A 12,996-nucleotide genomic window follows, 5' to 3' on the forward strand; every position below is an offset into this window, starting at 1 on the left:
TCTGCAAAGAGTTTTACATTTATTATCATATTTGATAAAAACTTGTTGAAGAAATGAGTGAGAAAGATGGTGAGTTGAAAGATGAGCTTTGGCAACATAGGGTAGTATAATCAGCCCGGAATTTATAGTAGAGAGGGCATGGATTCAAATCCCGGTCCTACGACTTACTATCTCTGTGACCTTGAGGAAGCCCCTTCTCTGGGTCTCAGTTTCCTGAGCTGTAAAATGAGAGGTTAGGCTGTGTAAGAACTGCTTCAGCTCTAAATTCTACCATCCTTAGTTTTTTTTAGGTCCATCCCTTTTTCATCCCAATCTAACTTTAGGCATTTTCTTTCTGGGGCTCAGTTTCCCCATTTGAGAAACAGAATTAATGTTCTCTGGCCTGGCACCTTCTTACCTTCTTCTGCACACTATTTTCTCCCTGGCATCCTACAGCTTGGCATTTTATGTACCAGCAATGCTGACCTACTTGTAGTTCCTGGAACACGGCACTCCATCTTTCCTCTCCTTACCTTTTCGTTGGCTGCATCCAATGCCTAGAACACTCTACCCACGTATCTCTGCTTCTAAGTTTCTCTGGCTCTCTTCAAGACTCTGGTCTTCCTCAGGAGGCCTTTCCCCACCTCCCAACCTCAACTGTTAATGCCTTGCCCTCTGAGATGACCTTCCATCTACTCAGCCTATACCTTTCATGTACCTAGTTTATTAACTTATCTTCCACTAGAATGGAAGCCCCTCAACATATTTTTGGACATGGCCAATGTGGGTATTTGTTTGGCTGGACTACGCATACATGTTATGTGCTTAAAAGAACTGTTGGGAGAAGGGGCATTGGAAGGGAAAGCGAATATATGAATGCTTTGGGGTTTTTTTAATGGAAGCTCCTTGACGGCAGAATTGGTTTTGCTTCTCATTGTATCCCCAGTGCTTACACAATGTCTAGCACATAGCAGGCGCGTCCTAAATGCTAATTCCTTCCCCTTGCCTATAAGACTGTGAGCTCCTGAAGGGCAGGACCATCTCTTCCCTCTCTTTGTGTCCCCAGTTCTTAGCTCAGCGCCAGACACACAGTGGGCACTTTATGAATGCTTGTTTGAGCTCCTGGAGGGCAAGACTGTCCCCATCACTCAGCTCAGCGCCAGGCACACAGTAGGCACTTCCCCTATAAAACTGTGAGCTCCTGGAGGGCAGGACTGTCCCCATTGCTTAGCTTAGTTCTTAGCACACAGTAGGCACTTCATGAATGCCTGTTTCCTTCCCTCTCCCCATCAGATTGAGCTCCCGGAGGGCAGAACTGTCCCCATTGCTTAGCTTAGCTCTTAGCACACAGCAGGCACTTCATGAATGCCTGTTTCCTTCCCTTTCCCCTACCATACTGAGCTCCTGGAGGGCAGGATTGTCCCCATCACTCGGCTCAGTGCCTGGCACACAGCAGGCACTTCATGAATGCCTGTGTCCTTCCCTTCCCCTCTAAGTCTGTGAGCTCCTGGAGGCCAGGACCATCTCCTGCCTCTCTTTGTGTCCCCGCGCTCACCTCAGCGCCCGGCACACAGTGGGCGCCTCCTACGCGCGGGTGAGGACTCGCTCTCCTCAGGAAGGCGCCCTGCTCTCCAGGGCGGCTCTCCGGGAGGAGGACGAGCCCGTGCCCGGAGGCCACAAGCCACTCAGACTTGGCGGACTGCGCTCACCTAGGCGACTTCTGTCCCTCACCTAGGCGACTGCTGTCCCTCTCAGAGGCCGGCGCCCCCCAGCCAGTCCCGGCCGGCCCCGCCCAAGCGGGCCCCGCCCCTTCTCCCGGCCTTCCACCAATCCGAAGGCGGTACCCCGGCCCCGGCTCCTCGGGCCGGGCGCGGCGGCCAATGGGAGCGCGGGAGCGGGCGGCATGCAAATGAGCAGGTGTGCCGAGGCGGCGGCTGGCCGGAGCGGGCCGGCCCGGCCAGGGGTTGTAAGCGGAGCGGCAGCGGGGCTGGAGAGCACACGGGCCCCGGGCTCCTGCGCTTCCTCTGCGGCCATGGCCTCCGTTCCGCCGCCGCCGCCGCCGCCGCCGCTCTTCTCGGCCGCCGAGGTGCAGCGGCGCTGCGCAGACGGCGCCTGCTGGGTGCGGCGCGGCGCCCGCCTCTACGACCTCACGGGCTTCGTGAGGCGCCACCCGGGGGGCGAGCAGCTGCTGCGGGCGCGCGCCGGCCGCGACGTGAGCGCCGACCTGGACGGGCCGCCGCACCGGCACTCGGACAACGCGCGCCGCTGGCTGGAGCAGTACTACGTGGGCGAGCTGCGCGGCCCCACGCAGGTACGGTGCTCGCCTGCCCGGGCCCCCGGGGCCCCCGGCGCCCCCGGGCCCCCGGCGCCCCCAGCGCTGCTGCCTGTCCCCCTACTCACGGACCCCTCCGCCTCGGCGATGCGGCCTGGGAGCCCGCGCTGCCCCTGCCGCCCGTGCTCTGCCACGCCGTACCCACCTGCGGGCGTCCCCACTTGTCTGTCACGTCTGTACTCACCTGTGCCCTCATTCACCTTGTCCTGCTCTGACTCACCTATCTTTCCACTCACTGACCGTTTCTGTCTGCCTGTCCCGTCCACCTCTGCGATTCTAGGCCAGGGAGCTCCTGTGTGTAGTGTTACGCCCACCTCTGCTGTCTGCCATGCCCCCCCCCCCCCAGTCTGCCACCTCGACTGTACCCTGTTCACCTGCCCGTCTCCCTCCGACTCTGCTGTCTCTCTCCCCACTCACCGACCACTTCTGTCTGCCTGTTCCTCCACCTCCCCTATCCCGGATCCTCCGAGCTCATGCTGTTTGTCATCCCCACCTGTCATCCCCTCTGCTTACCTGTCCGCCACTTACTCATCTTCACTGAGTTATCTCCCTCCTATTCAGCTGTCTCCCCGCTCACTGACCACTTGTTTGCTCTCCCCCCATCCCCATGATTCCAGCGTACTTACCTATACCCCACTCTATTGTCTTCTTCCTGCGCAACTCTCTCCTCATTCATCTACCTCTCCTGTTCTCCTGTCCTCCCCTCTGTGATTCCAGCAAACTCAGGCATGAGTCACCCTCTCTCACTCACCTGGCTTCCCTTCCCTGTCCCCATTTTCCCTTCTAAGCCCATTTTCCCTTCTTCCTGTCTCACCTGCCATGCTCCCAGCTCACCTGCCCCCTACTCACCTGTCTCCCACTCATCAATTTCCCCTTCCCCTGAAACTCTCCTGTCCATCTGCCACCCTCACCTGTCATGTTCCCAGCTCACCTATCCCCATTTGTTCCCCTTATCTGTCCCTTTCCCTTCACACCTGTCTTCCCTCATCTGTCCATGTCTCCCCCCACACTCCTATTTGAGTCTGGACTCCCCCTTCCTGACTATCTACTTTTTCTGGAGTGCAGCTAGTTCAGATGTACCCCAGCAGGTTCACTTGTGATTCCCCTCCACCCGGCACTGTTCTGCCTTCCCTCTGTGCTTCTCAGTTAACCTCTATTATTTCTAAATTAATAATGCAAATGCTTTCTCCTAGAACCTTTCACTCATCTTTATCCCTAGTCCTTCAATCCTTTTCTTCTCCTCTCTAGAAACCATCCCTTCCTCACCCTGTCCCCCAATGATTTCTCTCAATCTGACTCTTCCCAGTTCCATTTCTTCGCTGGGTCATTATTCCTTCCTGTGCTTTCTCTCTGCATTTCTTTTCTTATGGCTCCAGGTCACCAAACCCCATTTCTGGTCCTAAGATTTCACACCTCAACTCTTCTCTCTTCCACCTCCCGCCTCCAAATAACCTTTGCTTCCCTCATGTGCCTACCACACCCCACCAAAAATAAGTGATTTATCCATCAATGATAAGTCTTGTTCCTTCACTCCCTGTCACTTTGGGCTCCCCTCAACTTGCTGGCAGCAAAGATTGATGTCCTTTGCCTGCCTTGGATTTTCTGGTAGACAATCCCTGTTGCTGCCTTGGGCTTTGTCTCACCTCCTTTAAATCCTGTGATCCCTGTGACTCCATGGGCATTAGAGGCAGGGCATATTTCTGCTGGTCTAGCAAAAGTGAGACAGCATGGGACTCCAGGCAGCTTAGCTCTTGCCTTCCTTGCCTGGAAAGTAGAGTCTGAATACCTAACATCGTGGGTGTATAGAGAGGACCTAGCCTCATCAGGCTCAGTGACCATAGGTAACTCACTTCTCTTTAAGCCTCAGTTTCCTTATCCAAAAAAATGGGAATAGTAATGGCTGCACTCTATACTTCTGAATTGTTTTTAAGGATAAAGGGGTTTTTTTGGGGGTGGGGTTGTTACAAACTGTAAAAGAGTTTTTTGCTCTTATTATCCCACTGAGTCTCTCGATTATTGGATTATTGTAGCTGCCCCCAACAAATACTTTGAAATCTTTGGGAGTTAAGTGATGATACCTTCTGGTTCTGGCCACACTCTTCTCATGGGGCCAGAGGTTAAGTTTCCATTAGACTTTCTTGCCTAATTCTCAGGTGGTTTTGGGTGGGTGTAGAGTAATGTATCCTCAGAAATTGTTTGATAATTGGGTCAGGCGGAAGATGCAATCTGTAGTCACAGTCATGAATTAAATAGGGAAGGTTAGGATTTAACCTCCAAAGCTCTATGCCTCAAGTTCCTTCAAAGCAGAAACTTCTCCTTGTATCTCCCAGAACTATTAAGTACAATGGGTTGCCAAAGTATGTACTCAAAAATGTCTACTGAATAAGCAAATGTATGTGGAGTTCTTCTGCGCCCCTAGTTCGAAACAAAGGGCTAAGTAGAAGGATTTCCTTTTTTCTGGGTGAGAGGGAATGAAGCAGCAGGGGACCATGAGCGTCATGACCTTCAGGTGGTCTATCATGCCTCACAGTCCCTCCCTCAGTTCTCAAGTTTCAGAGGAGGTGGTGTCCTTGGTCCTGAGCATTCCATCAGTACCCCACTCTGCTGACAATCCTGACACAAACCTACCTTCTCTCACTCCTCATCCCTTCTCCCCAATTCTCCCCTGCTCACAAATAATCCAGAGAAAAATGAACAAAGTCTACATCCCTTGCCTTGGATGAGTGACTTACCTTAGTCAGGTTGAACAACTGTTATTCTTGTCCTCAGCAGGCTGGTTCCAGGGTAGAGGTGAGAGTTTGAATGAGAACTTGAACCCTGCCCCCCTCCCCAACGTAAACTTGGGGGAAGCCAACTCAGGTACTGCCCCCTGGAAGAGATGTGACTGCTGATAGACACTTGTTCCACATTCCAGTTACCTGTTCCCTTAAATGTTTTTTTTTTTAATTTTTGTTATAAACTTATTGTTTAGTTTAAGAGGGTTAAAAAAATTTTTTTAAGTAGGGCTTCCTCATAGACTCTTCCTGTTTTATAAACTTAACCTAGACCACTCTCTTAGACCTAAGCAAATATAACAAATACTAATAAAGAAATAATCTAACCAAAAATGGAGTAAATCTTCAAAGGAAACTCAAATGTAAACTACTTCAATTTATTATTAGCAATAATTATATATATAGTGTATATGTATATACACATGTCTTTAAAAATAAGAAAAAATATTTGCTGTATCCTCTTCTTCATCTGTGCTCTAAAAGATGCCTTTCCATTTTTTAAAAGGTGGTTATGGCCAGAGTATGTGCACTTTTCTTATTCTGCTGACCTCTCTTTGCATATCTTCATATAGGTTTTTCCTTGTAGCCTTCATATTTTATCATTTTTCTGATGCCCTGATCATCAGTTACACAATTTGTTCCGAAAGTCTTCATGTAGTTTTAAGCTATTAAAACTTAAACTTTGGTGTCCCAAAAATCTATGCACTTTGGCAGTTTGCATAAAGACTTGTGGGACACCAGAGTTTAAGTTTTAACAGCTTAAAACTGCACAAAGACATTTGGAATCCTGTTATTAATATAGTATACCTTAACTTGTTCAACCATTTCCCAAACCTTGGATATTTTAGTTGTTTCTAATCTTTTTTTAAAATTTTGTTTAACCACAGCATTCATATTATCCCAAATGCCAAAACACATAACAAACCACTTCCCTCCAAAAGTACCATACCCCCACACTTCAGCATTAAAAAGTATGCTTGACTGGCGCTGAAATATGAAACATGCTGCCTGTCATTTTGGTTATAAAAGGAAAGGAAAGGCGTGGTGCTTTCATTTTAACAAATTAGTACCAAGATGGCCTATTTTATCTAACTAGAATTTTGTGGCAGTTTAAAATTCTCTTCCTTTATGTACTTCCTATGTCTATTGTTATTTTGACTTGACTTTCTTTATTTGTTATTTCCAGTTTTTCATTATTACAAATGAAGCCGCCATGTTGTTGTTGTTCAGTAGTGTCTAACTCTTCGTTGACCTCAAGGACTACAGCACACCAATGCTGTCCATGGGGTTTTCTTGGCAAAGATACTGGAGTGGTTTGCCATTTCCTTCTCTGGTGGATTAAGGAAAACAGAAGTTAAATGATTTGCCCAGGGTCACACAGTTAGTAAGTGTCTGAGGCCACATTTGAACTCAGATCTTCCTGACTCAAGGCCCAACATCTCTATCCATTGAGCCATCTAGCTGCCCCTATACCTCTGTAACTCCAATTTTCCTTTTAATTATGTCTTTAGGATTTAGAACCAGCAAAGGGATCATTGGGTCAATTTAAGTAATTCTTAAATGCATGAACTTAGTAAACCTCATAAGAAATAAGCAGAATATTGTCTTTAACCCTAAATGAAATAATGTAGTTTGAATTATTTCCATTTTTGGTGAATATATATGTATGTATAGATATATGTGTATCATATATATGTATTAATATATATGATACATTTGTATACATGTATTAATATATAATACATACATATATGTATCTGTAAAATATTGTTTTGTTAAAATAGGACAATTTATTTGCCGTGTGCCTTTCCACACGCTCTCTGGGTACTTACAAAGCTTTGTTGACCTTGTTTCTTTATGTGTGTTGTGTATGTCATCTGTGTTCATTATTCTTCTTAACTGACTGACTGTGATTTTCATTACTTATTAAAAATCTTTCCACGTAACTTGTCATCTTTACTCAGTTTCTTATCACCTTCAAGTCTGCCCTTGACCTAGGGAGGCATATCCAGCTCAAGTCCTCTTCTGTCCCCAGTTCATAGGAAGGTGTATTTATTTGTCCTTGTGCTTTAAAAATCTTAAAAGGCATTGGGGTAGTTTTAAATGGAAAGGTCAGAAAAGAAATTGTGGATGGTATATCGTAAGACTAATGATAGCTAGCATTTTTATTTGGTTTGACAAGCATTATCTCACTTAAATCTCATGATAAACCCCACGTGGTGGATAGGAAGACTACCTATCTATAACTCTATACTCAGAAAGCTTGCTTTTTGAAGACTGTAACCAATCAATTAATCAGCAAGCATCATGAAGCACCCACTTTGTACTGAGCCTGGAGAATGAAAAGATACAGGTGAAACAACCCCTGCCCTCCTGGAGCTTACATTCTAATAGACATGGGCATATACAACATGGGCATATAGTAGAGTATATATGAATATGTATATTAAAATATCCATGAAATATATAGTGCAGAATATATGAAATAAATACAGAGTAATTCGAGGAGGGAAGGTAAAGGCAGCTGAGGGTGGGCAGAGAGAGTAGAAACCGAGAAAGGCTTCCTGTAGAAGATGGCCCTAAATGAAGTCATGACAGACACCAGGGTTTCCAAGAGGATCAAGTGAAGAGGGATGGAGAACATTCAATCTGAAGGTCCCTGAGAAGGCAGGTGGAGCGCTGGGTGAGAACAATAGCAGATAGGCCAGTAGGACTGGATTGTAGAGTGTTACAAGGGATCTCCCTCTCCCTCTCCCTTTGCCTCTTCTCTCACCCCTTCTCTCTCTCTCTCTCTCTCTCTCTCTCTTTCTTTCTTCCTTTCCCTTTTCACTATCCCTATCTCTCTCCCTCTTTCTCTTCCTCTCCTCCATCAGAATTCTCCTAAGACATACATTGTCCCTTTCAGCATTTAATTCTGAGCAAGCTTAGCAATGCATGGGACAGAAAACGTGTTTTTGTTTAAGTTTAGGAGAAGAGTGACCCTCTCTATCCCCATCTCTTATTTCTGGGGCAGCAATGCTGGGACCTGCTATTTAAACCAATAGGCTGGCAGCTACATAGTCCCTCTAGTCAGGGCAATGGGAAGTAAAGATTGCTCAAGGTGACGGTGAAAGCTGTCCAGGGGGAAGGGAGAAGCAGAATAACAAGAATACAGTCTTGTTATTTTAGGCTGAAGTTCAGTTGATGAGCAGAATTCAATATCTCAAAGATTCCTTTCCCACAAGATGCCCCAGATTAAACCCACTTTCTTATCTTAGAATTTGGAGGTCTTAGAGTAGAGGTGGGAGTGTCATTTATACCTTCCCATGCCCCGCTTTGCTCCACTCCTGCTTTGCCCCACCCCCACACACAAGGAACAAGTCAGACAAGTTTGAGCCAATAAATTGTGGGACAGCTGGAGGAGTTCTGTTTCAGCCACTAGTTGAGGAAGGACTGAAACTGTCTGTTCCATTGTCAGTGAAATTGCTGACCAAGAATTTCTATGGCACTTTTGAGATAGATCTGCCTTCAAGGTCCTGGGTGGGAATTGGGCTGCCACTACATTTTTTAAAAAGCTTGAAGGAACTGGCATTCCCAGTCTAGGGAGAAGAAAGCTATGGAGGGGTTGATGGAGGATAGTTATATCCAAGATGATGCCTAGCTACCTTCCACTGAAGATAGAACCAAAAGAGATGGGCGTAAGCTAAGGCATGAGGGTCAGAGGTGAGGAACAACTTAGGTCGTATTCTGTGTTAGGTCAGCTTCTGAAGGCAGTGTTATGTGATAAAGAGGGCCAGTTGTGTACAAATTCTAGCTCTGTGACTTACTGCCTGAATGACTTTGAACAAGTCTCCAAATCTCTAGGTCTGTTTCCATGATTTTTAAAATGAAAAGGTTAGGGGCAGCTAGGTGGTGCAGTGGATAGAGCTCTGGCCTTGAAGTCGGGAGGATCTGAGTTCAAATCCAGCCTCAGACAATTGACACTTACTAGCTGTGTGACCCTTGGCAGGTCACTTAACTCCGATTGCCTCATCAAAAAGCAAAAATAAAATAAAATGAAATGAAAAGGTTGGACTCAGTGATCACTTGGGTGTCTTCCAGCTCTAAATTTTGGTCCATTAGGCTCATAGGACTCCACAAACTAGAAGGAATAGATTATTATCCTACCTGGACTACATATGTGGTGGTTTTTTGATTGTACTTTCACAAATTCCTCTTGGTTTTAGGATTCTGGATGAACGCTTTATAGGGTGGCCAGTCTTGCCACACCCTGAGCCATCACCTTATCAGTCTTATCACAGAGATCATGGAACTCCAGCCTCAACCTTCTCCTTCCAATGGCAAACCCTCTGAATCTTCCTGATGATCTGGTCTCCAGCCTTTCATGCTCAAGAGTGTTTTCAAGTTTAAGTGACCTCCCTTGGATTTATAAACCTGACCCTGCCATTCCTGATGCATGCAAAGACTGAACTGTAGGTCTCTCTTCCTCTTCCCCTCTCTCAACGTCCCAGACCTTTTGGTGGTCCTGGAGTTCAGCTATCCCTCAGGGCCAGCCTTGCAAAAGGTTTGTACTGAAGGGACTATTAGTGTCTTTTAATTTAGCATTTGAATGGCTTCCTAGATGAGAACTTCTGTCTCCTGGGCCCCTCTCTGGAGAGGTCCATGCTCTAAACACCTTCCTCAGAGATAATCATTTCCTTTCTGTGTTTTGTTTTGTTTTTTTTTTTTTTACACTGGACTTGTGATATTTTTCTTATCTGTGTGGGTAGTTTCAGGTGAGAAGACTTCCTCTTCCCATCAACATCTGTCCTGCAACCTTTAACCTTAGAGAGTTACCTAAGACATTGGGAGGTTAAGTGACTTGCCCAGGGCTACCATACCAGCATGTATCTGAGATGAGACTTGAACACAGGTCTTCCTGACTTTGAGGCCAGCTCTCTATTCATTGTGTCATTCTGCCTTTATTGCAAAAAAAAAAAAAAGTTACAGAAAAACAGAATGTCAGAGCTAGAAGCAACCTTAGCCATTATCAATTCTATCCTCATTGTTTTACAGAAAAGGAAACTGAGGTAAAAGATGGCATTTCAACAGGATGACTCACAGTCATTGTTGGTTCTTCTTTTCTGTGAGCCTTCCTTTCTTCAATATACCAGTTTAGGGGACAGTGCCCCACCTTTTCTGACCTGCCCAGGAGACCCCTGACCGGGGACTTTATAAAGGACCACCTCAGGCATGGGCCTTTTTTGTGGTTCTAAAGTCATACCTACCCATGAAGAAAGAAAGACTGGTTAGCATAGGAGTGTGGAGCTGAGAAAAGCACTTCCTGAAACAGAGCTCTTATCTCAGATCTAGGTGTCTGAGGATTCTGACGTGTCCAAAGCCACAGAGATGCCGAGTGACTGATGGCGCCCACACTCAGCTCCTCTGCCGTCAAGCCCGAGGTTCTTTACCCTGAACAACGCTTCAATCCAGAGTGTGTCTGTCCACAGTCCAACACTTAGAGCAAAGCAGGAGGACTGAGGTTTCACCACTTCCCTCCATGATCCATTCCAAGGGTGAACTCTCACTGCCTTGAAACCTTACCATCTAACATGAAATCTGTCATGTTGCTTGCAGTGGGGGAGGATATGAAATTTAGTGGTTAAGCCTTCTAAGAATTTTCTGATTGAAACTATATGTTGTAATGGAAACTGCATTCATCCGTTTAATAAGGATTTACTAAGGATCTCCTACGTGGCAATGGATAGAGTGCTGGATGCATAGTCAGCAAGACCTGAATTCTAATCCTGCCTCAAACACTACTAGGAATGTGACCCAATGACCCTAAAACAATCATTTATGTTCTCCCCACCTGTTTCCTCATCTGAAAAACAGGGATATTAACTCCACATACCTCACAGAGTTGTTGTGAGCAGCAAATGAGATACCACAGAAAAAGTGCTTTGCAAACCTCAGAGCGCTATACAAATGTCAGCTGTTATTATTTTTAGGACTATGTGCCAGGCGCTGTGCTGGGGATGCAGAAACAAGAAACAAAACAGAGCCTTGGATTCAGAGTCAGAGGGCTTGCATTTAAATGCCAACTGCCATTCATTGACAAGCTGGGTGGCCTTAGAGTGAATTGATTCTTTCTGGGCCTCAGTTCCATGTGTAAAATGAGGGGGTTAGGGGTGTGTGTGTGTGTGACAGAGACACAGAGACAGACAGACAGACAGAGATGAGAAGCGGCCAGGCCTAGTGAATACATGAATAAGGCATTTAGTAAATACTTCAGATGTGCAAAGCATTGTGCTAACTACTAGCTCCCATTCTAAGGGGGCAGACCACGATAGTAGGGAAGGTTTTGACAGCAAGTCAGATTGAAAAGTCCCATGGCCCATTGGGTTCAATGGCAAAGCAGTCTAATAGATCCAGAGTCAGGAGTTTTTGGGTTCAGCTCCCAAAGCTGACACACACTAGTTAAGTCTCTTAATATCGCAATGCCCCCAGAAAAGTTACTAAGACAGAGGCCCTTAACCTATGGATAGATTTCACGGGTTCTGTGAACTTGGATGAGGAAAAACTACTTTATTTATACTTATATATTTATTTATACTTATACTTTATAAAATCTTTATTTTTACTCACCTTTGGTTTGCTTGGTAATCCTATGTATTTCATGCATTTAAAAACATGATTTTGATGAGTCCATAGGCTATATGTCACCAAAAGAGAGCAGTATACAAAAATGGTTAAAAATCCCTGCTTTAAGACTCAGAGTTGCAGCATAGGGGTCAGTCTGCATTGGGGACGGTTCCCTATACCAATGAGGCAGCAAGATGGCTCAGTGGATAGAGTGTTGGGCCTGGAGTCAGGAGAATCTGAGCTCAAATTCAGCCTCAGACACTCACTAGGTGTGTGACCCTGGGCAAATTACTTAATTTATGTTTGCCTTAATCCACTGGAGGAGATGGGAAACCACTCCAGTATCTTTGCCAAGAAAACACCAAATAGGGTCACAAAGAGTCAAACATAATTGAATGATTAAACAACAAAATACCAATGAAAGTTTAGGGTGGGACGAAAAAAATGCAATTGTAGATTTCAAATGGAAAGGGACCTTCAAGGTCATCTAATCCAACCCTCTCGAAAATGAAGAAACGGAAACCTAGAAAGGTGAGGTAATTTCCCCAAGGTCACGGACATTGTAAACAGCAGTGGTGTGATTTAAATCTAGACTCTTGACTTCATGTCCTCTGCTCTTGTCACCAACACCAGATAGTGCCTTGAGGTTTACAAAGGACTTTCCTCAGAACTACCTGGTTATGTGGAGAGTCCAAATATTGTTATCTCCATTTTTCAGGAGAGAAAACTTTGCCCATGGTCACATAGCTATTCATGATTAGAGTTGAGATATGGAACTAGACCTCAATATTTCCAGCACTCTCCACTACTCTGTGTTGCCTGAGGCTATGGGCTTTGGAAAAAGAGGGACCTCAGCTGTTCTGGCAAGAGTAGCTAAAAATGTTTCAAGTGCCTCTGAGCTTAGGACCCAAGTACTGAAAAGTGGGGGCTTAGGGGAGTAAGTAGCAGGGAGTCCCATGGAGGGGAGGGCCCTGCTGCCAGCTCAGGAATACCCAAAACATCAGTGTTAAGCAGACAGAGCCTAGCTTCTTATGTCTGGGGAACCTGCCAAACAGCTCTTGCTGCCTGAGCAAAATGGAAAGTCGAGATAAGGAACATGCCAACTCCAGGGGAAGGAACTTATTTCTATGTGCCCCAAAGGGTCTTTCCTGAGTGTGACATGTGCTTAGCCAAACAGGTGCCCCTCTAATCCCACCCAACCCTGGCCTTTGGCTGTTGATGGTACATTAAGAGCCCTGAGCACAGGCTTCTAGTAGGGGTAAGTACAGTCAATCAGTCAACCACTAGGTATTTGTTAAGTCAAGTCAA

The 12,996-nt window shown here is 46.0% G+C and overlaps 1 protein-coding gene across 1 annotated transcript in view; it reads left to right on the forward strand.

Moving 5' to 3' along the window:
• Positions 1-2,011: 2,011 nt before the first annotated feature.
• The window catches only part of FA2H (fatty acid 2-hydroxylase), an 80,138-nt gene continuing 69,153 nt past the window's right edge, over positions 2,012-12,996 (forward strand). Inside the window, exon 1 of the mRNA XM_027843220.1 lies at positions 2,012-2,290. Within this exon, the coding sequence (XP_027699021.1) occupies positions 2,012-2,290 (279 nt within the window). The remainder of the gene's footprint in view (positions 2,291-12,996) is intronic.

The sequence above is a fragment of the Vombatus ursinus genome, unplaced genomic scaffold (genome assembly GCF_900497805.2).
Source record: "Vombatus ursinus unplaced genomic scaffold, bare-nosed wombat genome assembly UNPS02014900.1, whole genome shotgun sequence".
NCBI classification, from domain to species: domain Eukaryota; kingdom Metazoa; phylum Chordata; class Mammalia; order Diprotodontia; family Vombatidae; genus Vombatus; species Vombatus ursinus.